At 35.9% G+C, this 27,901-nt stretch overlaps 3 protein-coding genes across 3 annotated transcripts; all 3 read right to left on the bottom strand.

Moving 5' to 3' along the window:
- Positions 1–9,732: 9,732 nt before the first annotated feature.
- Positions 9,733–10,068, bottom strand: LOC131650832 (uncharacterized). The gene has a single exon (XM_058920543.1). It carries the CDS (start codon positions 10,066–10,068, stop codon positions 9,733–9,735), a length of 336 nt encoding a protein of 111 aa, XP_058776526.1.
- Positions 10,069–10,071: 3 nt separating this feature from the next.
- On the bottom strand, positions 10,072–11,442 carry LOC131650833 (alpha-ketoglutarate-dependent dioxygenase abh1-like). The gene is made up of 3 exons (XM_058920544.1): positions 10,900–11,442; positions 10,334–10,672; positions 10,072–10,254 (listed from the first exon to the last, which is right to left on the bottom strand). The coding sequence occupies exons 1-3, from the start codon at positions 11,440–11,442 to the stop codon at positions 10,072–10,074; spliced, it is 1,065 nt and encodes a 354-aa protein (XP_058776527.1).
- Positions 11,443–16,592: 5,150 nt separating this feature from the next.
- On the bottom strand, positions 16,593–18,413 carry LOC131647633 (uncharacterized). The gene is made up of 3 exons (XM_058917502.1): positions 18,147–18,413; positions 17,460–18,020; positions 16,593–17,046 (listed from the first exon to the last, which is right to left on the bottom strand). Exons 1-3 carry the CDS (start codon positions 18,249–18,251, stop codon positions 16,768–16,770), a joined length of 945 nt encoding a protein of 314 aa, XP_058773485.1. The 5' UTR covers positions 18,252–18,413; the 3' UTR covers positions 16,593–16,767.
- Positions 18,414–27,901: the final 9,488 nt, after the last annotated feature.

Consider the following 27,901-nt stretch of genomic DNA (forward strand, 5'->3'; position numbering starts at 1 on the left):
AAAAGTGTCTTCTTGTTGACTTTTGAAGAGGACCTACAATGTATGAAGCCATATCTCTTAGATTATTGACCTATGGGCTCTGATTCTTGGACCATTGGATAGAGGAATGAATTCTCTTCAAAATGAGCTTTGGTGGGAATTTTTCTGATGAAGTATGAATATTTGGTGAATTTTCAAAGTTTGGTTGACTTTTTTAGTTCATGCCCAAAATAGTAACTCTTGACTTTTGACTTCTCTGATCTTTCCTTGCATCATCATGATCAACCCTTGATCAAATGATGATTTTAGGGTTATGAGGGTGTTGTTGACCAAATACCTTGAACTTTGACTGTATATTGACTTGAAATGACTATTTTGCCCTTGAGAGTCGACTGTTGACCTAATCAGGATTTGAGGGACCCAATTTGCTCTGATTGATTTGAAACTTTATATGGAGATACTTTGGGATGTTGGTGACCCTATGGAACCACCTTGAGCTATTGATTCAATGATTTTCCATTGAATTAATAACTCCCTGGTTCAGAGCTTTTTGTATAGGAGAGTGTGTTTTGGAGCTTTGTCTTTTGTTTTGATTTTATGTGTGGAAAATAACATGGGCAAATTTTGGGGTATGACAGCTGCCCCTGTTCAATTATCTTAAACCTGAAGATGTAGAGTGGTCTGTATGCCAATCGGTATCTGAAGGTTGGAGATGATTGAACACAAGAATACCAAGAAATTTGCCCTATTTGCAGTAGGGACTTTTTGTCGGAGATGGGCTTGTAGATGCCATCTGGTAGTTGTTGGAGTATGGATTGTTGCGAAATTTCTGCTTTTGCCGTCTTCTCTTTTTTGTTTGAATGTTTGAGGAACCGTCAAAGGTGTCGACTCAAATCTGTGTTGGGTTATTTAAGGAACCGTCAAAGGTATCGACTTAAATTTGAAACATATCATTGAGGCACCGTCAAAGGTATCGACTCAGATATGCAGATAGTTTGTATAAGGAACCGTCAAAGGTGTCGACTTATATCTGAAGGGTGTCGTTAAGGAACCGTCAAAGGTGTCGACTTAACTTTGAAGCATATCATTGAGGCACCGTCAAAGGTATCGACTCAGATATGCAGATAGATTGTATAAGGAACCGTCAAAGGTGTCGACTTATATCTGAAGTGTGTCGTTAAGGAACCGTCAAAGGTGTCGACTTAACTCCTGATGTATTAAGGAACCGTCAAAGGTGTCGACTTAATACTTGAGAATAGATTGTTAAGGAACCGTCAAAGGTGTCGACTTAACTCTTGTAAATAGAGATAGTAGTATCCTGAAAAGTAGAGGTTAGTTTTCTTATGTCGTGATGCATGCGTTTATGTAATGAATGAGAAGCTTTGTATGTTATGCGTGAGTTCAGTATGTATGTGATGTATGACTATGTTTATGATTTATGGTATGCAAACATGATTTATGTTGTCTTAATCGAGAGAATAAATCTCCAGGTCTCTGTGATTTTGATGTTTGATTTCGTCTTGAAAGATGCTCAGCTGGGGATTTATGATTTCTGCTTTGGGATGATCAGTAGCTTGATATTTCCTGATTGGGGATAAAGAGAAAATAGGGATGTAAACCGTGTTGGGGAGCCATGCCTTTGTTGTTGGAAGACGTCTTCTTAGTGATTGCTCCTAGGGGATGTGATTTTCTGAACCCGACTCTGTGGGGAGATGTGGGTGTCTTGAAAGTTGCCCCCAGTATTATAGTAACTACCATTTGATTTAGGGCACACCACTGAGTGTTGATCAAGATGTCAAACTGGACTTGCATAGATTTGCTCCAGTTAGCAGGAACTTTGGAAAGATTCGCCTCGCGAGGACTTTATGAGATGTTCACTATGGGCGATATGCCCCCAGTAATCATAGGCTCATGACAATGTCTCACGTTGATAGAGGAGTAGCTTTAGATATACTTGGATGCATGCCCCTGATTGTTCGAGCATCCATGAGAGATTCTCGGAATCTTGACTTGATTGCCCCAGATTGATTGGACAAAACATGTCATGCCCCTTGTATACGTAAGAGACACGGCTTCTTGGATTAATTTTGTTTGTCGGGATAACCTTCAGTCATTAGCCATACCCTGTGCAAGTTTATTCTGATGCTAACATTTTGAAATTATGTAGCAGAATATGTTTAATAATGAATTCATGAGATGCAATGCATACGTCTGTCTTGAGTTTTTGAAAAACATTAAAACTAGAGATGTAAAAGCGCGATATTTGTAAAACATGATATTTGTAACAACGTGATGTTTGTAAAAAAGAAATACCAACTCAGCATTTTGGTAAACTTTAAGGAGTCGGGATACCTTTTTGGTGACAGTATGCTTTCGAACTAACCATGCTTCAGTTAGGACTTTCAAGGGTTGTAACGTGGCTCGGTTCACGGTTTAAGAAACAAAGGATAAAGGCTCAAAATTTGATTGTACCCACCCCTTCTTCGCGATGATCTTCAATCCTAAGCTTAGTTAATTCAACTTATGCATTCAGTTTCCGAGAGACTTTTGGATTTGCACCTTGGATAATGATGATGGTTCACAAGCAAAGACAGCTTTTGAGATGGCAGTCTTTTCTTCCTTTTAGTAGTCACAACTTTGAGTTGTTCAAGAATTTATTGACTTCTCCTTTTTTCATCTTTTTGATATCCCTAACTTTTGCCTGAACTGTCTATTGTGAGCTTACAGTCAGCGGGATGCCTTGATTTTTGCCTAAGTCATCCTTTTTTATTTTTTGACTTAGCAGGCTTTTCTTTGTATATATGTTTTTCATTTTTTTCCTTTTTGACAGATAATGACTGCCTTGTTTGGTTGATGAACCGTCATTGTCTTTTGATTGACATTTCCAACACTTCTTTGATGCGTGCGGTTGAACGTTCGTGATTGAAACCTTTGTTGAAAAGTGTACTGAATGGTTCTCTTAAAATAGAATGCACGGCCAAATTAACTGAGAACTACCCTGCCCCAGGTTATATTCAAGGGTTTTAATTAGTACAAGAAAAAAACTTCTACTTCTTAGGCTCACAGGGGTTGACGAGGGATTAACATCCTTATATCTCCGTTGTTTAGGAATTGAAACAATGCCTGTACATCGTCAGCATAGTCCGCTCAAGAGCATACTGTATGAGGTTGCGGTATCGTGTTCGTCATCCTCCCTCAAAAGGTATACAACTTTAGCAGGAGTTGAGTATCGTAAAACATATGCAAAGTAAAGGCGCAATTTAAAATGAGTGATAGCGAAATAAATTATTCAAGACGAACATATGCAATGCACTGATGATGATTATTAAAACAGATAATGTCTATCATGATTCAAATGTTTAAACAAACAGAAAAGCAACTTGCAAATGAAAGTAGATCTAATGATCTAAAAGTTGGTCCGTTTAGACGTCAATCAGCCTTGACATGACTTAGGCATAGGAGCGGTGATCACCACAGGAGTTTCAAGAGGATTGAATTTTGTTTCTCCGTCATTGATCAGATCTTGAATCTTATTCTTCAATGTCCGACAATTGTTTATGTAATGTCCAGGAATGTTGGAATAGTACATGCACCTCGCATTGAGTTTATAGTCAGAGGTGTTAGAATTCTTAGGAGCAACCCTCAGAGTAATCATTCTGATCTTCAAAAGAGGTTGTAATGTTTGAACCGACGACATGTTGATTTTGGTGAATTGACGCTTAGGTGCATCTGGCTTGCGTCGTTCTTGTGGAACTGGTGTAGAGATTCAGAGTATCCAGGGTTCGAGCTTCCGGAATGTGTATCTGATAAGAATGTTTCAGAATGTCCAGGGTTCGAGCTTCTGAAATGTATATCTGAAGTAGGACATCAGAACGAGTTATTTAAACCATACATGAAGAGGAATTCCAGAACGGGTCGTACATTAGACCATATCTGGAAGTAGGACATCAGAACGAGTTATTCATTAAACCATATCTGAAGGAGAACAATCAGAACGAGCCATACATTAGACCATATCTGATGAAGGATACCAGAATGAGTCGTACATTAGACCATATCTGGAAGTAGGAAATCAGAACGAGTCATTTATTAAACCATATCTGAAGGAGAACAATCAGAACGAGCCATACATTAGACCATATCTGATGAAGGATACCAGAACGAGTCGTACATTAGACCATATCTGGAAGTAGGAAATCAGAACGAGTCATTTATTAAACCATATCTGAAGGAGAACAATCAGAACGAGCCATACATTAGACCATATCTGATGAAGGATGTCAGAACGAGTCATTCATTAGACCATATCTGAAAGAGCCATACTTTAGGATGCCTTTAATTTTGTTGATGATAGTTGCATGACCGGTTGGTTGACCTGAAAGGAAAAGTTAGTTTTATGTGATGTTATGAATGCAAATGCAATCTTTTCAAGGATCTTTAGGAATTTAGTTAGCAACATTAGAAAATGATTTGGTCGCGTCTTTGTCTGAAGAAATCGGAATTTTGTCTTTGAACGTCTTTCTTTGAGAATCAAGCTCACCATATCGAGTGGGTCATCGCCTCTGATTCGATGATACTTCTGAATTGGAAGGTACGTGGCCAGAGGAAAATAAATCCTCTTGCCCCTTGCTAGGTACTGAGTCTTTGAATTGGGAGTTGTGTGGCCAGAGGAAAATAAATCCTCTTGCCCCTTGACAGGAATTCAGTCTTTGATAAAGACACCTGAAATTGTGCGTCCTAAATTCCTAGGATCCTTGAAAGGGTTAGTTAATCATGTTATGCTTATGATGTCATGATGTCATGATGTTATGCGAATGAAGTTCATTTGGCATAGTGTGAGATAGTAAGGACAAACAAGTCCTTTTAACACAACCTGCAAGGAAGCGAAGGTTAGTAGCAAACGCAAACAAGTCACACAAGTGCCCTTAGGTTTAGAGGCTTGCTTGAAGTTCGTAGGTAAGTACCCTCCCCACTGAAGTTTAGTTGGTTCAACCTGTCCTAGATAAAGATCGGGTTCTATGGTGCTCATATCCTTGATCTTTCTCGTGGGCATTGTCTCAACATAGCGCACAATCGGCCAGCCAAAAGCATCCCTTGAGTCCAATCTCAATGAGTGTAGCATCTAGTATCAACCGGCTTCAGTCAGGAATCCAAAGCCAGCTATCTCGCTACTTCCTATAGGCCAAAGTCAAGTTCAACTAAGGTTCTAAAGGCGAATTAGTGCTCATGACACCACGCGGTAGCCAAATGTCTCCTCGATCATATTCAAGGGCCATCAGGACAAACCAAAGTATCGCACTAACGGTGGCTACCAGTTCAACCATAACGATACATGTCGTACAGCCTCCCTGGTCTCATGCCACATACCTAAGGTACACTAGATTCGGGTGTAGGATCTTTCACACAGCAGAATACCCAAAACAACCTTTAAAGATAAAGCAAACAAGTCAAACAAATTTAAAGTGATCCTAGCTCTAAGGTAACCCCTCTTTTATTCGAAAGCATCTCCGGCAGAGTCGCCAGTTCTGTAATACGGTGAATTGACTTTTTATTAATCGGAATGTCGCGGTAAGCAAGAGTCGCCACCGACTTTTATTTTATCCAATTAGGAAAGGCTAAAAGAACAGGAAAGACCTTTGGAAAAGATTTTGAGTTCGGGGGGTAATTATGCAAAGGGAAGGTGTAAGGCACCCTTTGCATCCATGGTTATCCATGGGCTCTTAATTGCTTAGCTCACTTCGTTTGTTTGAAATGTTTGATTGTTTGAAAAAAGCAGTGTGCAAATAGAAATTTTGAATAAGAACTTTAGCTTGTGAATAAGCGTAGTCTTTTTTGAAAAGTATTTGAAAATAGTTTGAATTTGAATTTGGAATAGAGGTGTAAAAAGTAATTTGAATTAGAGCAAGCAATTGGTAGCAATTTCCCTAAGTTTGAAAATTTGTTCTTTTAGCTTTTCGAGGCGAAAGGATCTATCCACGCCATAAAGGGCAGGAAGTCTTTCAATTGGATGTTTAAGGGTCATCGAGTAATCGTTCGCCATAAGACTGTCCCATGCCATAAAGAGGGCAGGTAGTCTAAGGGAAGGATACAATAGTCATTAATCTTTTTAGGCATCATGCGAGGATACCTTAGCAATTGGGACACATCATCATTTTAAGGCAACATCGAGGGACAAAATTGATGATGATAATGAACTTAGGGCAACATTTGTTTTGCTTTAGGTACCCTCGGAATCGAGGGACTTGACTATCTTTACGTTTAAAGGCAACAGGCAACAATAAGGAAACAGTATAAGGCAACAAGGCAACCAGAGGGATTACACTAAAGGTGAGTGTGTGCACCAATCACGTGGTTGTATTCAGATAATATTTATCTTATAATTAGTTATCTAATTCTGTTAAAGGCTTGCACTCCCTAAATTACTAACCACGCAGTAAAAAAAAATAATATAACAATTTAAGTGCCTTCAAGGCCAATCAATACAACCAGTAAACAGATACATAATAATATGGGGGAGGGGACAATGAAACCAGCGGATCCCTTAATAGGGTTTGACATAAGTAATAAAAAGTAAGGTTTAGGGTTACCAATGTCCGTAGCTTCGGCAGTTTGACAATCCTTTGGCTTTGATTGATGAAGGTTGATGGGGCAGAGATTTGCCTTGAAGCATGAAGCATTGACCCTGACCCTCGGAGAATTGACAGAAAAAATAACAGGAAGCAGTGAATGTATGGCTATATCAATGGCAATTAAATCTAACCCTAATTTGATAAAAAAACAAAATAAAATAAAATAATTTGATAAAAAAAACAAAATAAAATAAAATGATTATTTAAAATAAATATGAAATAGGACTTAGCTTTTGAATTTGTATTGATATGGTTGCTAAGGTGCCTTTAAGGTTAACCCTGAAAAGAAACAAGGCAGGAAAGGAAGAAGGCGAAACAAACCCTAATTTAAAATATAAATCAAATATAATTTAAATTAAATTAAACTGACTACTTAACTTTGGCTTTTGAATCAGGCGCGTAGTCGGAAGGCGTTTGAAAAGATAACCCTGAAAAAGGCACAGAAGAAGAAGATTTTTTAGTGTAGGGCAAACCCTAATTAGGATTCAAATTCACTATAATGACAAATTGATTTAATTAATTATTGGTCTTGCGACCTAATTAATTAAATCGAAATAAGGAAATTAAATCGAGTGTAAAATAATTTTTATAGATTTTTTTTGGAATAAAATATATTTTAATTATTGAAAATATTAGAATAAATAATCTAATTGGAAGAATTTAAATAAAATTAATATAAAATAAATAATATAATAAAATAAATATTATGAACAATATAATTGTTATTATGTAAGAGAAAAGTTTTGTTAGAATAAATTATATAAAAGAAAAATAATATAAAAATAAGTATTGGATTTGTGTAATTAAAATAAAAAAAGAAAAGAAAACTTATCTGTTTGATTTGGTGTGATGAGGCTGCGTGGGTATATGATGCGCCTTCAGCATCAGGGACGTTGGATCGGATTCACAATGCATCTGATGGCTGAGAGTGTGAAGGTGCAGCATGATCCTGCTTTGAGTGTATATATGTGATCCAGAGGAAATCAACATGTAAAAATATATTGTCATGCCTGGGAATCGAACCCAGGCTCTTTTGGTTTCTCAAGTCACGTCTTGCCATCCGTGCTATCTGAACGACTTGAATAAGAACGCAGCGTTAAACATATATGTGAAAAGAAAAGATACAAACGCAATTAAAACGCAAAACGCGCGCGTTGGCTGAGGAATTCGAATTGGGCCAATCAACTAGCGCCACAGCATCATCTTCCTTGTTGGTCCGTCGTTTTAGGTCCAGACTTTTGCCTACGAACATGCATCCGTCGCCATAGCTTCTGCATAAACAAAAACACACAATACACACGCAAAATTTGATACGAGCCCATGGATCGATCGAGTTTGTCCCCCTGAACGCGAAGGTGATCTCCGATTAGCTTAATTTCCCCTGTACCAGAAAGCCCCAATACGGGACCTTGAAAACCTAATAATGGTGTTCCTTCATACAAGCGATTAAAAGACCAATAAAATGCCCAGGAACAATCATAGTATCAATGTAAACATAAACAAACAATCAAATCGTATGCAAAATGCTTATATGAATGAATTCGAATCTGAACAATATTGACACTTTCATGAACCTGTATCTTGCGTTTCAGCGTGTCTCAATCGATGGTGAGGATCTGCACACGTTCAGAGAAGACCATAGAATCGATTGGGATCCTTGAGGCACCCTGCACCGAGCTCTTTCTTTGAAAACCAGTTTCCCTTTCTTTGAAAACTTTCCACGGTATTTAGGATTCTCAAGCGGCCAAAAAAAAACCCCTTAACCCTTGTGATTGCTTGCTATACTTATAGTGAATGATCTAGGTTAACAAAAACCAACCAAATCTCTTTGAATCCATCCTTTAAATTTTGGGAAATTTGATTGAGAATTGTATTGAAACTTGCTAAATTTGGTCTATATTCAATCTTCCTTGACTCAATCTTTCTTGCCCGAATTTGTGATGATTTGGTAGTATTTTAATGATTGGGATTGATTGAAATTAAAGATAAATTAAATCTTTTCAATTTTCCTTCTAAATATTTGATTAAATCATGATTTAATTGAATATTAATTCATATAAAATCAAATTTTAATCAAAATTTCGTGGCCTTCTAATTAGAGCTTCTAGATGACTTGGGGAGCAAGCTTGGGCCAAAACATATTGGGCCTCTTTGCAAGAAAATTCAATTTGAAGTCTTTTTCTTTCACATTTTTCCCTCTAAAATCGACCGACTTTGACAAGGCATATATCCCTCAATATTTTAGGTATGGAAGTGTTCTAGGACTTTTTAGAAACCTTAGAGAGTCCTCTAACCAATGTATTTGGTTCCATATCAAAATTATTTTCCATTCTCATTTTATACCCTTTTGAAAAAAGTGTCTTCTTGTTGACTTTTGAAGAGGACCTACAATGTATGAAGCCATATCTCTTAGATTATTGACCTATGGGCTCTGATTCTTGGACCATTGGATAGAGGAATGAATTCTCTTCAAAATGAGCTTTGGTGGGAATTTTTCTGATGAAGTATGAATATTTGGTGAATTTTCAAAGTTTGGTTGACTTTTTTAGTTCATGCCCAAAATAGTAACTCTTGACTTTTGACTTCTCTGATCTTTCCTTGCATCATCATGATCAACCCTTGATCAAATGATGATTTTAGGGTTATGAGGGTGTTGTTGACCAAATACCTTGAACTTTGACTGTATATTGACTTGAAATGACTATTTTGCCCTTGAGAGTCGACTGTTGACCTAATCAGGATTTGAGGGACCCAATTTGCTCTGATTGATTTGAAACTTTATATGGAGATACTTTGGGATGTTGGTGACCCTATGGAACCACCTTGAGCTATTGATTCAATGATTTTCCATTGAATTAATAACTCCCTGGTTCAGAGCTTTTTGTATAGGAGAGTGTGTTTTGGAGCTTTGTCTTTTGTTTTGATTTTATGTGTGGAAAATAACATGGGCAAATTTTGGGGTATGACAGTATCCCTTCAAAAAGACAATTTCAGGTCATCCTTTGTTGGTTTGTTTCATTTCCTTCTTTTTTTTTCTCTAGATTTTACAAATAAAGATGGTTTCAAAACATGTCCACCTTGTTTGGGGGCGAGATAACAAAAAGCTTTGTTTCCTTTTCATGTGTTAAGGCCGAGGATGTAGCGTCCTCCTAGAATCAGATAGAAGTAAGGTCTCGATACCCTCAGGAGGGGAGTTCCAAATCTTCATTTTGATGTCATTACTTGAACCCAATTTTGCTAGAAAATCAGCACTCTCGTTCCCCTCTCTAAGAGTATGAGAAAAAGTCACCTTCCAATCCAAATTCGCCAATTCTTTAATATAGGCTATTATTGAAGCATGAGAATGAAGGTTATTGACAGGCTTAGAAATGAGATCTATAACAGTTTTGGAATCCGAATAACAACAGATATCGGTGCAACCATTGTACATAGCAAGATTCAGGCCATGATAAACAGCCATAAGTTATGCATAGTTGTTATCGGCTATCCCAAGGAAGCAACTGAAACCAATCACCCAACTACCATCACCTTTTCTAATTAGGCCTCCAGCACCAGCACGCCCCGAATCACCAAGGCAGCTCCCATCCACGTTAAGGACAAAACAATCCTCCCTAGAAGGGTGCCAAGAAATCCACCTTGTAGCAATCTGAGAATGAATAAACAAGTGAATCAACCTATTACAAATTCAAATTTAGTGATCAAATGAAAACGATAATGAATATTACCTGTGGGAAGAGTGGTGGTGGTGGTGGAGTGAGAAGACCGTGGCTGAATGGAGATCCTTGACCAAGACCAGAAACGAGCTTTATAAAAGATAGTTCCAATCGGCCAGGTTTACAGAGATTAGTTTCTTCAAGCAACCTGCTAGGGGCAGTGTCTGGCTTAATAGCACTAATGCCATGAAAGACATTTCTAGCTTTGCCACCAAATATCAAAATATCCCCAGATTCCAAAACGACTTTCTTTGCCTTGTCGACATCCCTTTCATCACCATACAAAAACTCTGCTGGGTCTCCAATAGAGAATGACACCACTGGCATTCTCTCATCACTTTCATCCTTGTACTGCAAGAAACCTTAGTCAATTAGTCAGTCAAGATCTAAAATGTGAAATCTGAATGCATGTTTGTCATCTGCATATTGCAGAAAATAGCGGTTTATTGAAATTCTAATAAACTACATTACTATAGTGCTGATGTTCGACAATATTTTGCACAAAATGGCATAGTGTTTTGTTCGAAATTCTGCTAAACTATAGTGCTACCGTGTGAATATACTAGTAATATACATGCCTGATGAAGACCAAGTCGACCATTTTTTTCGTAAAAATTGACAATACAAATGTCGGGTGAGATCACGGGAAGCGGTTTGGAGCTAGCGGGTTCGATGAGCGAATGTGAATCTTTGATTACAGAGTGAACCAAGGTCAAGAATTCATCAGGAATTTTTGGCGAAACAGACCCGTCTGACAGCCGCTGACATCCATACTGCCTTGTTTGAGGATCCCAATTTTTACCAAGACACATCATTTTCAAATGCAACTTAGTCCCATCCTTATAACCAGGTTGGTAAAACCCTCCATCACCTAACCCTAACTCCCTACATACTTTCACTATCTTAACTTGATCGGTTAAAGAAATGTAACCTTTCAAATGAACCATTCCAGGTCTTAACAGCACAATTTCTTTGTCACTTTGTTTCATTTCCTTCCTTTTTTCTCTGTTCCTTGCAAACAAAGATGATTTCAAAAGAACACGACCTGCACTTTGTTTGGGGGTGCAAATATCAAAATGCTTTGTTTCCTTTTCATGTGAATTACTGTCCCACATACTCATATTGTACTATTTATCTTCAACAACAATGACCTAGGAACAACAACAAAAATCAATCAATGAATGAATAATAATACAAATACTCTTTTTCTCATAAAAGAACCAAACTATGTAGCCGGATTTACAACACTCACACACATATTAGTCACGGTTTAAAAGTGGCAAAACGATTAAAGTATTATACCGTATCAAATTTTAAACTCTGTATGGTAGACAAGATAGGTGAACTATAATTCAAACTACTTGTAGTTGATATAGAATGAAATTTAAATTTATACCTGCGGTGGTGGTGGAATGGAGAAGCAGGGATGAAAGTGGAGAATGAGTGTTGTGAAAAGATGAACTTTTCAATGCTACTCCCTCAAGCTGATACTGTATACTACTACATGCAGAGTATTTAAAGTTTTTTTTTGGGTTTCAATTATAACAAGAGTTTAAACGACATGCATGGTGATAGAGTAAGGATTATGATTAATTAGAATTAGAATTTATATTAGTATTTTATTTTATAATGTTTTCTAGAATGTTCTTAGGATATTTAAATATTGTTGAATTGGGCTTTAATTAGTATTGGGCCTTTAGTTTATTATCCATTAATATTATTATATATATGTAGTGTCTTTGACACTTGAAAATCAATCAATGAAAAGAAATGAAGTTTATTTTTAATAGTTTTGTTTTATCTTTCTCTTAGTTTTACAGCTTTTATAGTTTTATTAGATTTAGGGTTCTAGCATCCTAACAATTGGTGCTTTCATCATGTACTCAAATCCTCCTATGGATTACCCTTATCTTACACCTTCATCACATCAATGGAGCATTCCTCCTATCTATCCCACAAACCCCTCTTTCATAACTCCTACCACACCTTCATTTCCATCCTTTCCATGGGAACTTTTCTCACCCTATTACACAAATCCATATGTTCCAACACCATCACCAATTTTGTATCCAAATCATGGGTATTCACCACATCCACCAAACCCTAACTCATATTCATCTTATTCATCATCTCCTCATTCATATTACTACCATAATTATCATCAACAACTTCAACCAACAAACACCTCCTCCATAATTTCTCATCAATATCAAACCTATTCTAGAAATAGAAGAGATTTTGATAAGTATCTCCAAATATCTCATTCTTCTTTTAAGAAAAGATCTAAAAAGAAAAAGTCTCAAAACCCTTTCCAATTCACAATACCTCCGGATCTATTTTCCTTTCCTCTACAAACCAAAACCCTTAAACTCCCCCCTATCTCTCGACAACAAGAACATGGTTATCATTCACCTTTCTATCACACAAAAATTTCCACTCCTCTTATTCATTCTTATCAATCCACACCAAAGCCAACTGATTCAATATTTTCGTTTTCTAAATAACCCACAAACAGCTCTTCCACCATTGGTTATGTTTATCATACCCATTCTACATCTGTTTTGAAACAAGTCACAAATAGTAACAACAAAACAGAAAACTCAGAAGTCATATTCAAAGATGAAGGTAATTTTTTCACTACTTCTGCTTCCATCTCTGAGTTTATTGGGGAAGAGAATTTCGTAACCCCCACTGTTTATGAGGAACAGACAGCAGAAAAAGTGAAAAAAAATATAACTCCTACGATTTTACGAACTCCGGCGATAACTCCGGCGTCACTATCGGAGTTGAAACAGCCTCCGACATCATCTCCGACACTATTACCAGAACCACCAGATCCGCCACCATTAGAACAAACAGAAGATGAAACCTTGAATTCCAAAGAGAAATCAGGAACAAGTGTTGGGTTGGTACATGATCCATTTGCGTTATTCCCAATTTCATTACCAGAAAGCAAGTTCAAACAAGCTTGTGACTTAGCTCCTATATTCAATAAACTTATTGATAGTGTTAGTTTGGATGCTAACTTTCTTCGGGAATCACTCTCCAAGACTAAGAAAGTGGATGAATTTCAAGATCCATTGCCAAGGAATGATCTGTCTCCGATGTTTCCTCCTCCACCGCCGAAACCTCCGGATTTGTCACTAAAACCAAAATCTTCAATTCTACTCCTAGTTTTTGCTCCCTCATCACAACCATCATTTAGCCGACCACCATCACGGCCACTGCTGAGACTACCGGATATGCTAGTAAAAATGTGGAAAAATTTCATTGATCCGACAAGGTGTTCAAGATTTGAATATGGGTGTTATGAATTTGTAAGAAAAAAAAAAGAAAAAAAAAGGGAGAGAGAAGAAAACGGGAGAGAGAAGAAAAGAATGAAAGGAAAAAAAGAGTTTTTTTTTATCTATTTCACTTATACAAATTGATGGCTTCTTTTCAGATTCCACCCTGCACCACTTGTTTGATTTCACCTACATCACCTGCCTCCAATTTCTCTCTCCCATGTGCATCCACAAATTATGCTACCTTATTTCATCTACTACAAACCGGTCCCACCTGCTGGTTTAAAATTAATTAGATTTATTATGAAGACATTAAAAAGTTGATCATAATCTTTTAAAATTATTTTAAGTGATATTTCTAGAACCTTGAGGACAAGGTTCAAGTGAACCCGGCGGCAATGATAGAGTAAGGATTATGATTAATTAGAATTAGAATTTATATTAGTATTTTATTTTATAATGTTTTCTAGAATGTTCTTAGGATATTTAAATATTGTTGAATTGGGCTTTAATTAGTATTGGGCCTTTAGTTTATTATCCATTAATATTATTATATATATATATGTAGTGTCTTTGACACTTGAAAATCAATCAATGAAAAGAAATGAAGTTTATTTTTAATAGTTTTGTTTTATCTTTCTCTTAGTTTTACAACTTTTATAGTTTTATTAGATTTAGGGTTCTAGCATCCTAACACGTGGTGATTGGTTTGTGAGAACTTAAGCAAGTTTGAGAAGAGGCGTTACTTTTTGTCTAGAGAAGAGGCATCTTTTTAATAGCCTAATAGTAATGTTATTCATTAAAGTTAATAAATAGATGTCACGAATTCTAAGCAGCATTCTATAATAGATTAGATGTTTGGCGCATGAATAGATTTAGGGCCTGTTTGTTTTGGCTTTTTTTAAAAATGATTTTTATAGTGTTATCAAATTTTGCGAAAAAATTTTTTATAAAGAAACTTTTTATAAAAGCTTCAAATGAAAAATCTGTTTGAATAGTTATTCTTAAAATGTGATTTTAGGTATTTCATCTATTTATGGGGAAAAAATTTGGATATCAAAATTTTAAAAAATCACTTAATTGTGAAGCTATTTCAAATAGATTTTCATAAAAATCATTTTTGAAATACAACTTTTTGAAAAAATTATGATTTTGACTAAGTTTTGGTTTTCAATTATGTATGTTTATGTTATAGGATGTCAAATTAAGTGTTTCATTTTAAAAAAAACGAATATAAAAAAACTTGTAATATTTTGAAAAACAGTTTTAGAAAATCTATTTTCAAAAATACAAAGAAAAAATCCATTTTTTTAAAGCTGAAACAAACTGGCCATTATTAGGATAAGGAGGATTTTTTTTTGGTGTTGTTCGCTGCACCTAGTCGCACATCCTATGGACAGATTTCAAAACATTCTACATAATGTTCGGATTTTAAATTTCGAGCGTGTCTATTATACATTAAATCACTTCGTCATAGTAACAACTCATTTTTTTTTACCAAAAATAAGGTTTGGATTTTAATCTTTGAATTAACTTTGCCCAAGTATTTCTATGTTTCCTTACCATTGAGGAAAAAAGTTCTGAATTTTAATCTTCAGATTAACCTTGCCTACATATTTTCCGTGTTTCCTTAAAATAGGGAAGAAAAAAAACTCTCGCAATTTAATCTCCGGATTAACTGTGGATAACATTTTACACCTTTAGACAATTGGTTAGATGTGCTTTCCTCAAATTTGCCCCTAATTATGGTCTTTCTCAATAGCCACAATAGAGTGAGATATTGACAACACATGGACAAAATGATTCGCCTTTGTCTGCTTTTTTTCAAAGATCTCTTGACGAACTGGCCTTGAGGGACCTCATTCTGCATCTAGTGTCATATAAGGATGTGGTACTGATAGGAAGCTAAATTGCTTCCTATCAGGTACTCTATAAAATCATTGGATGTAATTGTATATTGTACTCCATAGATGTACTCCATAGACTTGGAGCTGGTGCACAATATACATCTTTACAGAAACCAAATGATCATAAAACTCTGCAAATATCTCATCAACATCTTTACAGAAACCAAATGATCATAAAACTCTGCAAATATCTCATCAACATCTTTACAGAAGACAATGGTAGAAGCACCAACCAACAGGGTAATGCCCTAGTTTTCTAATGCTAATCATTATACTATAAGTGACATATTAGTTATCTAACAAGATGATTATTAAGCCTAATTTCCATTATTTAAGAAGATTGGTGTACTTAGCATGTAAGTTTAAACTTAAGGGCAATGAAGTCTTTGTGCATAGGCAATATATAAAGGAAATAGAAAATGACATCTTCATTTTCACTTATTTTCATTTTTCAGCACTACATAGAGTAGGTCGCGCCCTAAAACCCGCCCGAATGAATAAGGTCTAGTATTTTCGCTCTGATCAAATCAAACTAACCTTGCCCTAATATATCCATTTGATCGAGTAGCTAGAATCTGATGTTCATGCATTGTGGAAGCAATAAGAGCCACGTTCTCTCCTGTATGGTAATAGATGGTCGTGTGATCACGCATTATGAGAACTTAAGATCTGATCTCTTAATTCGTTTAATAAACATACACTAAACCCATTATAAATTAGTAATAATTTTTCTTCTATACACGGTTCTGATTTATTGCCTACACCAGGTTTCTTCATAAAAACCTTATATTCTTCCCATTCAATATATGTAACCCTCTCTGACGGGGATAAAGTATAAGTTGGAAAATGAAAAGCATTATTGGCACATCTATGACTAGTCCCTTAAAATAAAAGTTGTAAAGAATCTCAATTATCAGCAACCCAAAAACAAGAATGGTAAAAAGAGAATGGTGCAATATAAAACAGATCAATGGGCTCAACAAAGTCTTTTTGAATGAAACAACAGCATGGTAAAAACATAGGATACTGGATTTCCTAGGGCCTTGCAAGAGAAGCAAGGTTATTGCAGCACACTCCAGCAACATTAATCTGAAAATGCATTTCTAGCATTTGAAACAACTGAGATTATAATACAGACAGAGAACCCAAAATGGTTACGAAATTAGCATGTCATAGCATTACAAGCCCTGCCCTGAAAAACAGGCGAAATAGGTGTCAAACTAATCTTATAGTCAAAATGCAGAAACATTTTAATTTAATACTGCCTGAAAGTAAGATTCAATCGGCCAGGTTTCCGGAGATTAGTTTCTTCAACCAAGCTGCTAGGGGCAGTGTCTGGCTTAATAGCACTAACGCCGTGAAAGACATTTCTAGCTTCGCCACCAAAGATCAAAACATCCCCAGACTCCAAAACAACTTTATTTGCCTTGTCAACATCCCTTTCATCACCATACAAAAACTCTGCAGAGTTTCCAATAGAGAATGACACCACGGGCAACCCTGCAGAAATACTCGGTTCACTTTCATCCTTGTCCTGCAAGAAACATCACTCAATTAGTAAAAACAATTTTCAAAAATCTGATATACAAATGCACCGTTGTCAATTGCATATACCCAAAACAGCATTTTTGTTCTAATTACACTACCTACAGTGCCATGTGCCACTATAGTCACTGTTTTACAACATTTTGTAATAAATAGCTTATCAGGAAACAAGCTACAGTTGTAATCAAGGTTTTAAAAAACGGCCGCCGCAACAAAATGGTATCAGATGGTGCCGATCCAAATATCGTTATTCACCATTTTTAGGATAAATTCACACCGCAACGACCGCAATAAGCGTTGCAACGCCTGTACCAACCAAAATCATGAAAGCCTTTACGCGACCGTTATTTAAAACCTTGGTTTCTATTTGACAACAATGTGAGAATGTGTTAAGCCACTTGCCTGATGAAGACCAAGTCGTCCATTTTGAGAGTAAAAATTGACAATACAGATATCAGGCGAGAATGTGGAAATATGTTTGGAGTTAGAGAGTTTAGTGACAGAACGTGAAGCTTCTAATGCAGAGTGAACCAAGGTCAGGAATTCATTAGGAATTTTTGGCGGAATAGACCCGTCCGAGGGTCGTTGATCTACATATTTACTTGTTTGAGGATCCCAATTTTTACCAAGACACATCATTTTCAAATGCAACTTAGTCCCATCTTCATAACCAGGTTGGTAAAAGCCACCATCACCTAACCCTAATTCCCTACATTTTTTCACTATCTTAACTTGATCAGTTTTGGAAATGTAACCTTTCAAATGAACCATTCCAGGTCTTAACACCACAATTTCTTTGCTACTTTGTTTCATTTCCTTCCTTTTTTCTCTGTTCTTTGCAAACAAAGATGGTTTCAAAGCAACAGGACGTCCACTTTGTTTACCCTCACTTTGTTTGGGGGTGCAAATATCAAAACCACAATCATCTTTCTCCATGGATTGCTTCTTTTCAACAACACCAACCTAATCACAGTAGCAACATCAATTGATGAAAAATCATCATCATATAGAAAATATAATAATTCGAAAGTACAAAAACCCTAATTTCAATTTTTCTAATAATAGTATGATAATAAAATTGAATATTACCGGCGAGGGAATCGGTGATGATGTAGAGAGAGGATTTTTGTTAGTTGGATCAGTTCGATGACGACCATGAGTGGAGTTTTGCGATGGCGAAGGTGGATTTGCCATGGTGGTGTTGCTGAAACTACCGATGCAAGTTACGAATAGGTATCGAAATATCAATTCAACACATGCACTTTCTTTTTCAAAGTGTCTTTTGAGTGTTAACCTTTTTCTATTTCAATTGATTTAGTGGGATTCTCTTGGGTCCTATAATCTTTGGAACTTGCATCCTTCTCTCTTGGGTATATAAACACCTTTTCAAATTATATATAGTTTTGGGGAAAGAAATATTTGAATTGAAAATCACTTTTTTTTTACAATAAAATTCACTCAACAATTAATAAAAAATGTCTTGAATAAAATATTTTTACAAAAAGTTAATATAATTTTCCATACTAGATATAAAATTGTTCATATGCACGGGAAAAATCATGGATATTTTAAATAACTTAATAAATATGTTATTAAAAATAATTGAATTGAATACATTAAATATTATCTAATTAGTAGGGAGATTCAAAAATCTTAATAGGTTTATAACATGTTTTTGGTGAGGATTTGTCAAAAGCAGCGAGAAGTCTTGTACGGTGGTGTTTGAGGTGATTTAGGAGACTTGCTCACGTGAGGTGATAGACTTCTATTGATGAGCGATGATGCTTGATAATAAAAGTACAATCATTGGTGGCTGTGTTTTAATAATGTAGAGAGCATTATGCTCTTTAGGGTGTAGAGAATGTGTATTTTTGGGGTGTGTCTTTTCTCATTGAGATGAGATGTATTTATAGAGGTCTCTAGCACCTATAGTTTCCTCAGAAATGGCCACCGCTCACTTAGTCAATAGTGGAAAGTTGAATCCCTATTTCTAAGAGAGTCATGGGTCAGTTAATGACATTGACTTTCTCTCTACCGCAAAAACGTCTTATTCCATATTTCCCACGTAAGGGCAAGGGAATATACTACAAGGAGAGGTGATACCACCATTCGCGTGACCTTTCATCATCGCCTCTTTTAGGGTTGTTCAAATGCATCATCCTAGGTGAAGCCTTTTGCAAATATAACACCGCGTAGTCCCTCAAGCACTGGGCCTTCAGTAGAAGACGAAGTGTACTTGAATCGCATGGGAACTACCTTATGGAAGAGTACAAGAAATCCAAATCCAAGATTCATCCAACGACTCTTTGTATCACACTATTATCCTTTAGAAGCCCCTCTATCATTGCATCAGAAACTCATATCCACCATTATCTATCACAACCACCAATTCACGGATCATTTCTAGTTCTACAACAAAACGGTGTCTCGTCTATGGAAATCAACTTCTGGTTCTCGTGTTTTCCACAATCTCACATTCTCTCTTAGATCCATTTGGTTTATCATATAAAATTTCTTGAAATCGAACACATTGTGTTCGACCTAATCAAACAACATATCAACCCTGATTTCCTAAATTTCCATATTTCTGGCATCCAAACTTTTTAGTAATGTTTGGATCTAAAGCTACTATTTATGCTACAACACGCAAAGCATCTCAAGCAGTGATTAACCAACTATCTCCACATCCTTCCCAAGGTATTGCAGATACTCTGGTGCATCCAGATCTGTTCCAAGCTCCTTAATTCGTCGGATCTACTATAATACCTTTGATCAAGCCTCTAATACCATATCCAACTTCACAACCAAAAGCGTTTCTTGGTTTCTATTTATTGCGAACCAATATCAGAATAAATGGTGCCAATGAATTGTTGAACATCATTGTACAACATTATTCAAAAATATAACTCACAAGCCATAGAGGAGAAGTTGCTTTGTCTTAAAGAGATCCTACACAATGCACTTCCAAAAGGAAATAATGTACAAGAGGTCGTGTCAAAGAGAAGTCAAGTTGTCACCCCTAAGATGACTGCACCGGGAAGAGACAAAGCTTTAAAGTCACAAAATCACTAAAAGATCAAGAAGCACCAGACTCATTCTCATAATTCCGAAGGAGACCGAGGCAGTCATACTCCCCCACCGGACCAAGTAGATAAACAAATGACGAAGAATCTTCATAGACACCCTCTTTGTACCTGCAATTTGTATGTTATGATACCAAAATCATTAGAGAAACCTCATATGCTAGAAGAGTACAATGGGAAAGGAGATCTCTACGAGCATGTGCAACTAGTCAATAAATGGTTGAATTACTTCCACATTGACGAAGACTTCAAGTGTAAATTGCCTGCCCTCACCTTGATGTGATCGGCCTTGGTATGACCTTAAGTTGAAACAAGCTACAATTAAACTACTTTCACGTTAACGAAGCCTCTAAGTGTAAACTATTTGCACTAACCTTGATGGGAGTGACCTTTGTGAAAGATTCACCTCTCATTTCACTTCCCAGAAAAGTCAGTCAGTGATAGTAAATGCCTTAAGTGGAATCACACAAGGAAGGAGAGAGAGAAAGAGAGAGGGAGAAAGAGAGAGGGAGAGAGAGAGAGAGAGAGAGAGAGAGAGAGAAGAGTCACCCAATAGTAACCCCCCTCAAAACTTGGGGATGTTGGGACCAATGGAAAAGATAAGGAGGCTAGTAAAGGGAAACACAAATATATTACCTCTATCATTGGAGAGGCACCATAAATAAATATCTCGTCCAAGAGGATGATGAAAAGAAAGATCATTAAAATGTTATTCGTTTATAAAAAAGATGGAGGTACATCAACCAAAACCCCTGATCGATCAATACTCGGGTTCCAGGACTTCGAGAAAATTAGAGGGAATCTCAAACCAAATTTCCCCTTAGTTATAACAGCTACGAGCAAACATTTTGATATCTCCCGAATTCTCATTGACGGTGGTAGCTCATGTGACATCGTGTACTCTGAGTTATTCGAAAATACGGTCCTCGAGATAGGAAGTTTATGGTCGTACAAAGGCTCATATTTATAGGCGTTCAATGGTATGACGACCCGTCCGTGGGGGTATGTCGAGTTAATGATATCTTTAGAAGAAGGGAAAGATGTTCGATCCATCAACTCGCAATTCCTCTTAGTCCCCTACAAAAATGTTTATAATTTCATTCTTTGAAGGCCCTTCGCAGCCACCTAGGATATCATAGCCTCATCAGTCCATATCAAACTCAAATACCATAATATTCAAGGAGATCCAGTCATAATCAATGTTGATCTTGGAGGGGCTAAAAGGATACATCAAGCACTCCAACGAGACCATGAAGGGAGAAAGGCAATGTAAATCAATGTGGCGTCCCTAATTTGAAAATTAGAATCTTGAATGTCGAGCCTCCTAAAAGAGGTTGATTTAACGAGAGAAAAAACAGGGAGAATAAATGGCGACAAGTCCACCTTGTTATGTTTTTGAATTCATGCTTGACTTTATTTTTGTATAATCAGTTTCTTTTTTACAAATGTAAGATAAATTCCCAATTATTAATGAAGAAATCATATATTCTGAAATATATATTTTTGTACAAGGTAACAATGAGTCTGAGGAATGACCGAAGGGATCAAATCCCCAAACACAAAGAATTACGGGTGTTGTCGCAAACACCACGCACGCGCGACCACCACAATCAAAACCCCGCCGCGTGAAGCACACACACAAAGTGGAAAAACCACTAAAAACAATAACGATCCACCACTTTAGAAACTAGCCACTCTAGAGGCCACAATGGGTTAGCCAAACGTCGACCTCAGACCGAGATTTCACTTGGGTGGGGGAAAGGGAACCGATCATTTATCGGGAATAGCCCCAAAGATATCCAATGAACTTTAAGGGAATACCTTTTAAGTTTGCATGGAGTCCGAAGCATTGTATTCAAGATCAATCACATATAATGTAAGGAGGTAAAAATAACACATATTTGTTTCATTTCAAGTATACTTTACAACAAACATTTCAAAAAAAAAAAAAAAGAGGAAGGCTAGCCCCAAAGAGAGACGGCTTTCTCATCTTTGAGTATCTAGTTCGGTCGAACCTACTCCCTCAAAATAGGGTGGTGAAAATGCTCTACTTGCTGAAAAGCATTATCAAAGGACTCTGAAATAGTCGTAAGGTTAGTCGTGGAGCACTAAGTCAAACGGTGGGCCATGGAGGAATTATCAAGACACAAATACTCTAGATCTCTTTATATTGTCGAAAGAGATGCATGAGTTGATGTCAATGTAGCCTGTGCAAAAGCTATAGAATTTTCCTTCCTAGCTACACCGCTCACTTAAAGGGTTACCTAGTCAAAAAAGAGAGCCATGGATATTAAGGGGGTGTAAAGCATCACCTACTTCAATAAGAGAAGGATGTGCTTTATGTATTTCTTAAAGGTATGCGTCTTGTTTGAGCATCAGGCTACAAACATTTTCCTTCAACCGTTGTTTCTCTCTGTGTTATTGTTTAAACCAGAGAGTGTCTAGTGACCAACCCCACTAGTGGCTAGAGCAGCTGATGCACGACGAGTATAACCCGATAGAGTCTCCAACTATTCCTCAAGAGAATGCCCGACCAGGTTGTATAAATAGGAACAATTTTCTTCTGAGCGAGAGACTCGATGTTAATTAGAAGAGTGTGGACCTAACTCCGTTAATTGTGAAAGAGCTGAAGGACCCGATGCAAACAATGGTCGTCAGAAAGCATTCAAAGTAGTAGCATTCCCAAAAGGCTCTAGGGGTGAAGAAGCACCAACCTTCCCCAAAGAAGTTGAAGGGCCCTTTGCAGTTTGTGCTGGCCATATTCCCCGTCTTAAAAGGAAAAACACCTCCCCGTCCTTTGCAGAATTTGTAACTAATCATTAATAAAGTAAGCACATTATAAACAAGCGAATTGATAACGAAGAAGCCAAGGGTGTCCAAAACATACCAAAAATAATATTCCTTTCTTCCCTTGTACGAACATCCATCAGTAGGTGCGTGTCAATGAGGCATTTCAAGCATTTTCGAGAAGCTTCATCTAGAGGAATAACTTCCCCGGGTAAACCATATCTTTGACGAAGCCCCATTTGTATAAGTACATCTCATTCCCCATTAGGAAATGGACATCGGTCCAATACTTATGGAACAATTAAGTGCGTCTGCTTCCCATTATATCCCCAATAGCGCATACCATTACATGAGCCTGTGGGAAGAGAGGGTTAACCAAGAAAAAATGGTTTTTAAAATGCTTCAATTTATTCAAAAAAGCCCCGAAATCACAAATGGTCGACACCAAGTGAACTAAACCACAACCACGTGCCTGAGTCAAAGGCCCTCGTTGAACTTTGAAAAGGTGGAAGAAAAGGGTCAAGTAAGGCCTCCCATTTAAAGACTTCCATTTCGAAGCCATTGAAGGGCATTCGAAGACTCGAGATTGAGAAAATGCACTAATAGAAAGGGATGACACAATCACCATACTCATTGCAGATTATTTCATTTCCATCAAAGGTCAAGACACCCTAATCCGAAGATGAACCAACATCCAGAAAGACTCCATCAAGACCACCCTTTTGACTCATGGTGGATATGCTTTTCTCCAAGCACAAGGAAGGAAAATGTTGAAGAATGGAAATATCAAATGAAGCAAGAAAGATACCTTAAAGAAAAGAGAAACTGGCTCTTCAGGAATCATGAGTTCATATACTAAAAGGAATATACCCTATACATTTGAAAAAACATTTGAAGATTAGGGGGCATTAATGGTGCAAATTCGCAAGAAACGGTAACGTCTTCTCTTGAGTTTCCAAAGCCATTGAAAGAATGGCCGACGAGTGAAACAAATATGAAAAAAAACCCTTACTTTGTCATACAGAAGCAAGGACTAGGTATAAACTGTCTGTTTTGGGCCGATTAGAAATGTCATCGGCCGATCACTTAGAAGGGAATTCTAATTCATCTCAAGTACTTGGAGCACAATGGAACTACCATATCTAATAGTACATGCAATCCAAGTTCAAGATACTTCTAGCGGCTTTCTGCATTACACGCCTAGAAAATAACGGGTTGTTATAATTGCCTCACTATATATACGATATACACAAAGAATTCAGGTACACACTTTCAAATTCAAATTTCATTCACTCTTCTTGCTCACATACACTTGAGCGCTGGGGGTGCTAACATTGTAGGTCAACCTCTCATCCATCGCATCAGAAGCTCATATCCACGATTATCTATCACAACCACCGATTCACCGATTAATTTTGGTTATGCAACAAAACAATTAGTAAACACATAGGTAGCACTCAATGTGATAATTAAACTAATTCATACTTGACTTAATTAAGTGTATATGGTTGTTGTTCTGCATCTCTAGTTGGTATATGCATATTAGTGTAGTTCGTATCTTAAATTTTCATGCAATGTTAAAGGAAAAATTTGATACATCAGGTCCCTTCTTTGGACGTCACATTTTGAGACATTTATTTCTTGTTATTTCCACATGTTAAAAAGTAGTATTCATGAACTCAAATATTAATTATAATAGTAAAAGAACACTTACAAAACTTGACTTGAAAATGTATCGAGTAAATGGATGAATAAGAATTCTGAGTACTTGCCAAATTAATGGTATCTTGAAACCTTTCTCTACATTTTTCCCACTTGTTGATTTTTTTTTAATGGTCTTGACCTTTTTCTGGGTTTTCATCTTTAATCATTATATTTTGTTGTGTTTTCATCTTGGAGGGTTGTATACCTATTCGAGAACCTTAACATAAGGTTCGTGCCCACTAAATGAATATCAAAGAATTTTTGTGTTCTACGAAAGTCATTTAATCATTATATTTTGTTGTGTTTTCATCTTGGAGGGTTGTATACCTATTCGAGAACCTTAACATAAGGTTCGTGCCCACTAAATGAATATCAAAGAATTTTTGTGTTCGACGAAAGTCAAATGAGTTTGGGCTACAATGTGTTCTCTCTAATATAGTAAAATCATTCTTTCACCATCATTAACTATTTTGTTGATTAGTTGTTGGTTGAAAGATATTTAGTGTATGTGCATGCGCGCAGGGGCGACGCTAGGGCCCGGCCAGGGTGGGCACTTGCCCAGGCTCGGGCCCAATAGTTTATTTAGCCCATATGTTTTGAAAAAGTTTTTTAAAAAAAAGAAGAGGAAAAGAGCTTGCAGAAAGAAAGAAAGACAACATTGCTTACTTACTCCCTCCATCTCTTTCTCTTTCTCTTCGTCGGCGACATCCCGAGGCGAGCAGCGCTTACTTCCTTCGTCTCTTTCTCTTACTCCCTTCGTCGGCAACATCTCGAACAACACCGTCTTCGCCGCCGGCCCGCCGCCAATACTTACAAAGAGCAAAGATCAAACGAAAAAAGTGCAAAAGTTCAGGTACAATTGCTTCTGATTCTCAATTTCTTTCTTCCTCTATGTCATCTCTTCCTCTTGATCTGCTCTCTTTTGCCAATTTCTAATTCTCAATTTCTTTTTGAGTTTTTGTTTCAATTTGTTTTAGGTTAATGAGGAGATTTTATGTTAATTTTTGCTTATGGTAAATTGGTAATGAAAAGTATAGTGAGAGTGCTGTTGGAATACTTTCTATTGTTTGTAGTTATTTTGGGAGTGCTAGAGAGATAGCTATTGGAGCTGGACAGCTGGGGTTTGAGTCAGTTGTTTCTTCTGCAGAGTTAGTGTGGTACTAAAATAAGGCAAGAATGTTGCTTAAGTTGTTGAGATCCAAGTGGACTGAGGAATTAATCCATTAGTGTGTGTGTTTGTGAATAATAATATTATTACTACATGATTATTAATTAGTATTTGTTTGTTTCCGTGTAGAAATTTCATAATAAACAAATCAACTAATACATATTCAAATGTTAATCTAAGCAATTTTAATTTCAATAACCTGGCTTAATAAATTAGTTTAATTAACAATAAGAGCTAGTTTAATTTGACAAATCAATTATCAAATTTTCTATCAAGTTAGTGGTTGGCAGGTAATTAACTTGAACAAGGCTACTCAGCATAATTGCTTTTTTCAAAATCACTTCCATGAATTAACAACTTAACTTTAGCTTCTACTTTCTTTTTGTCTTTTTCGTATTAGTCACTTTTGATCATAATTTATATTAGGTGAACTTTCAATAGCAATAACAGTGTCTTATACCATGATATTATAACTTTTGATCATAATTCGTATTAGTCTTAATTTTTGCTCAGGCTTTATAACTTTTCTGGCTTCGCCACTGCATGCGCGCTTGTAAAAATGGTATCCTAGGATAATGTATATTTGAAAGTAGCATCCCTATTTAAAGAGATAGTTTTGGTGTCTTTCTATTTCAAGTTTAAATTAGGTCCATCTTCTCAATTTTCCTAAAACACTTTGAATGTTTTTCTTTTAATATATTAGATTTCTGCAAACGTGTTTTTTTAGAATAGAGCTTCCTTGACATGTAATTTTCATCACTCAATATATGATTCACATTTTTCCTAATTAATAAAAATGGTAATAATATAAATTATTAAAAATCTTGAAAAAAAGTCAAAAAAACCAATTTTAGTACAATTATTGAAGTTAGAAATATTCGGAAACAAAAAGAAATTCTATCATCCAAAAAAAATAAAACTTTTTCTCATTTGGCCAAGGCTAACGTATACATTCTTTAGATAAAGTACTAAATCAATAATGAATTAAATAGAGAAATTTGAAACTTTAAGATTGTGAAAATGTGGGAATGTGAATGCTTGTCTTATTTTTATTTTGTGTCCGATTAATTATTCTAATATAAATATATAATATACCCTCCGGTAACATTTATTTATAAGTAAATTAAACTTTTTTGTACTTGGCCATTAATATATATATATATATATATATATATATATATATATATATATATATATATATATATATATAGATATATATATATATATATATATATATATATATATATATATATATATATAGATATATATATATATATATAATTTAATTTCTCTCTCTTGATTAATTCAATAGTTAGGATTGAATGCTCTTATCTCTTATTTAAAAATTCCTCCTACTTGATACATTCCATATATATATATATATATATATATATATATATATATATATATATATATATATATATATATATATATATATATATATATATATATATATATATATATATATATATATATATATATATATATATATATATATATATATATATATATATATATTATAGTTCATATTAGGAATGGAAAACGGATATGTCTGTCCCATTTAGGTCTGTTTTGCAAAAGTCTACAAAAAAATGGAGCGGAGTAGTTATAATTGAAAATGCGGGTCTAAAATTTTAATCTGCTATGCAAAAAGTGAGGACGGGACGGGTTAAGCCCGTGGATATTGCACTTTTAAAGTCTAAAAATATAAAATTTATGTTAATGAACGTGCCTGTAAAAGCCCACATAAAAAATAGGACGGGGCGAAGTGGTCACACTAGAGAGTGAGAATTTAAAACTCTGGTCCACCCCGCACAAAAGTGCGGGCAAAACTGACATGCCCAACAGAATCCGAATCCGTTTTGCCACCCCTAATTCATATATATAAACTTTAAAAGAGATTTTCTCTCTTTCTTTCCATGTATCACACACTTTTTTTTAATGAGGTTATATATATATATATATATATATATATATATATATATATATATATATATATATATATATATATATATATATATATATATATATATATATATATATTATTACATTGTAACCAGAGGATGTAATAACTTTTGAGATATTAAGAGAGATACTTATAG

The sequence above is a fragment of the Vicia villosa genome, linkage group LG2 (genome assembly GCF_029867415.1).
Source record: "Vicia villosa cultivar HV-30 ecotype Madison, WI linkage group LG2, Vvil1.0, whole genome shotgun sequence".
Lineage (NCBI taxonomy): Eukaryota > Viridiplantae > Streptophyta > Magnoliopsida > Fabales > Fabaceae > Vicia > Vicia villosa.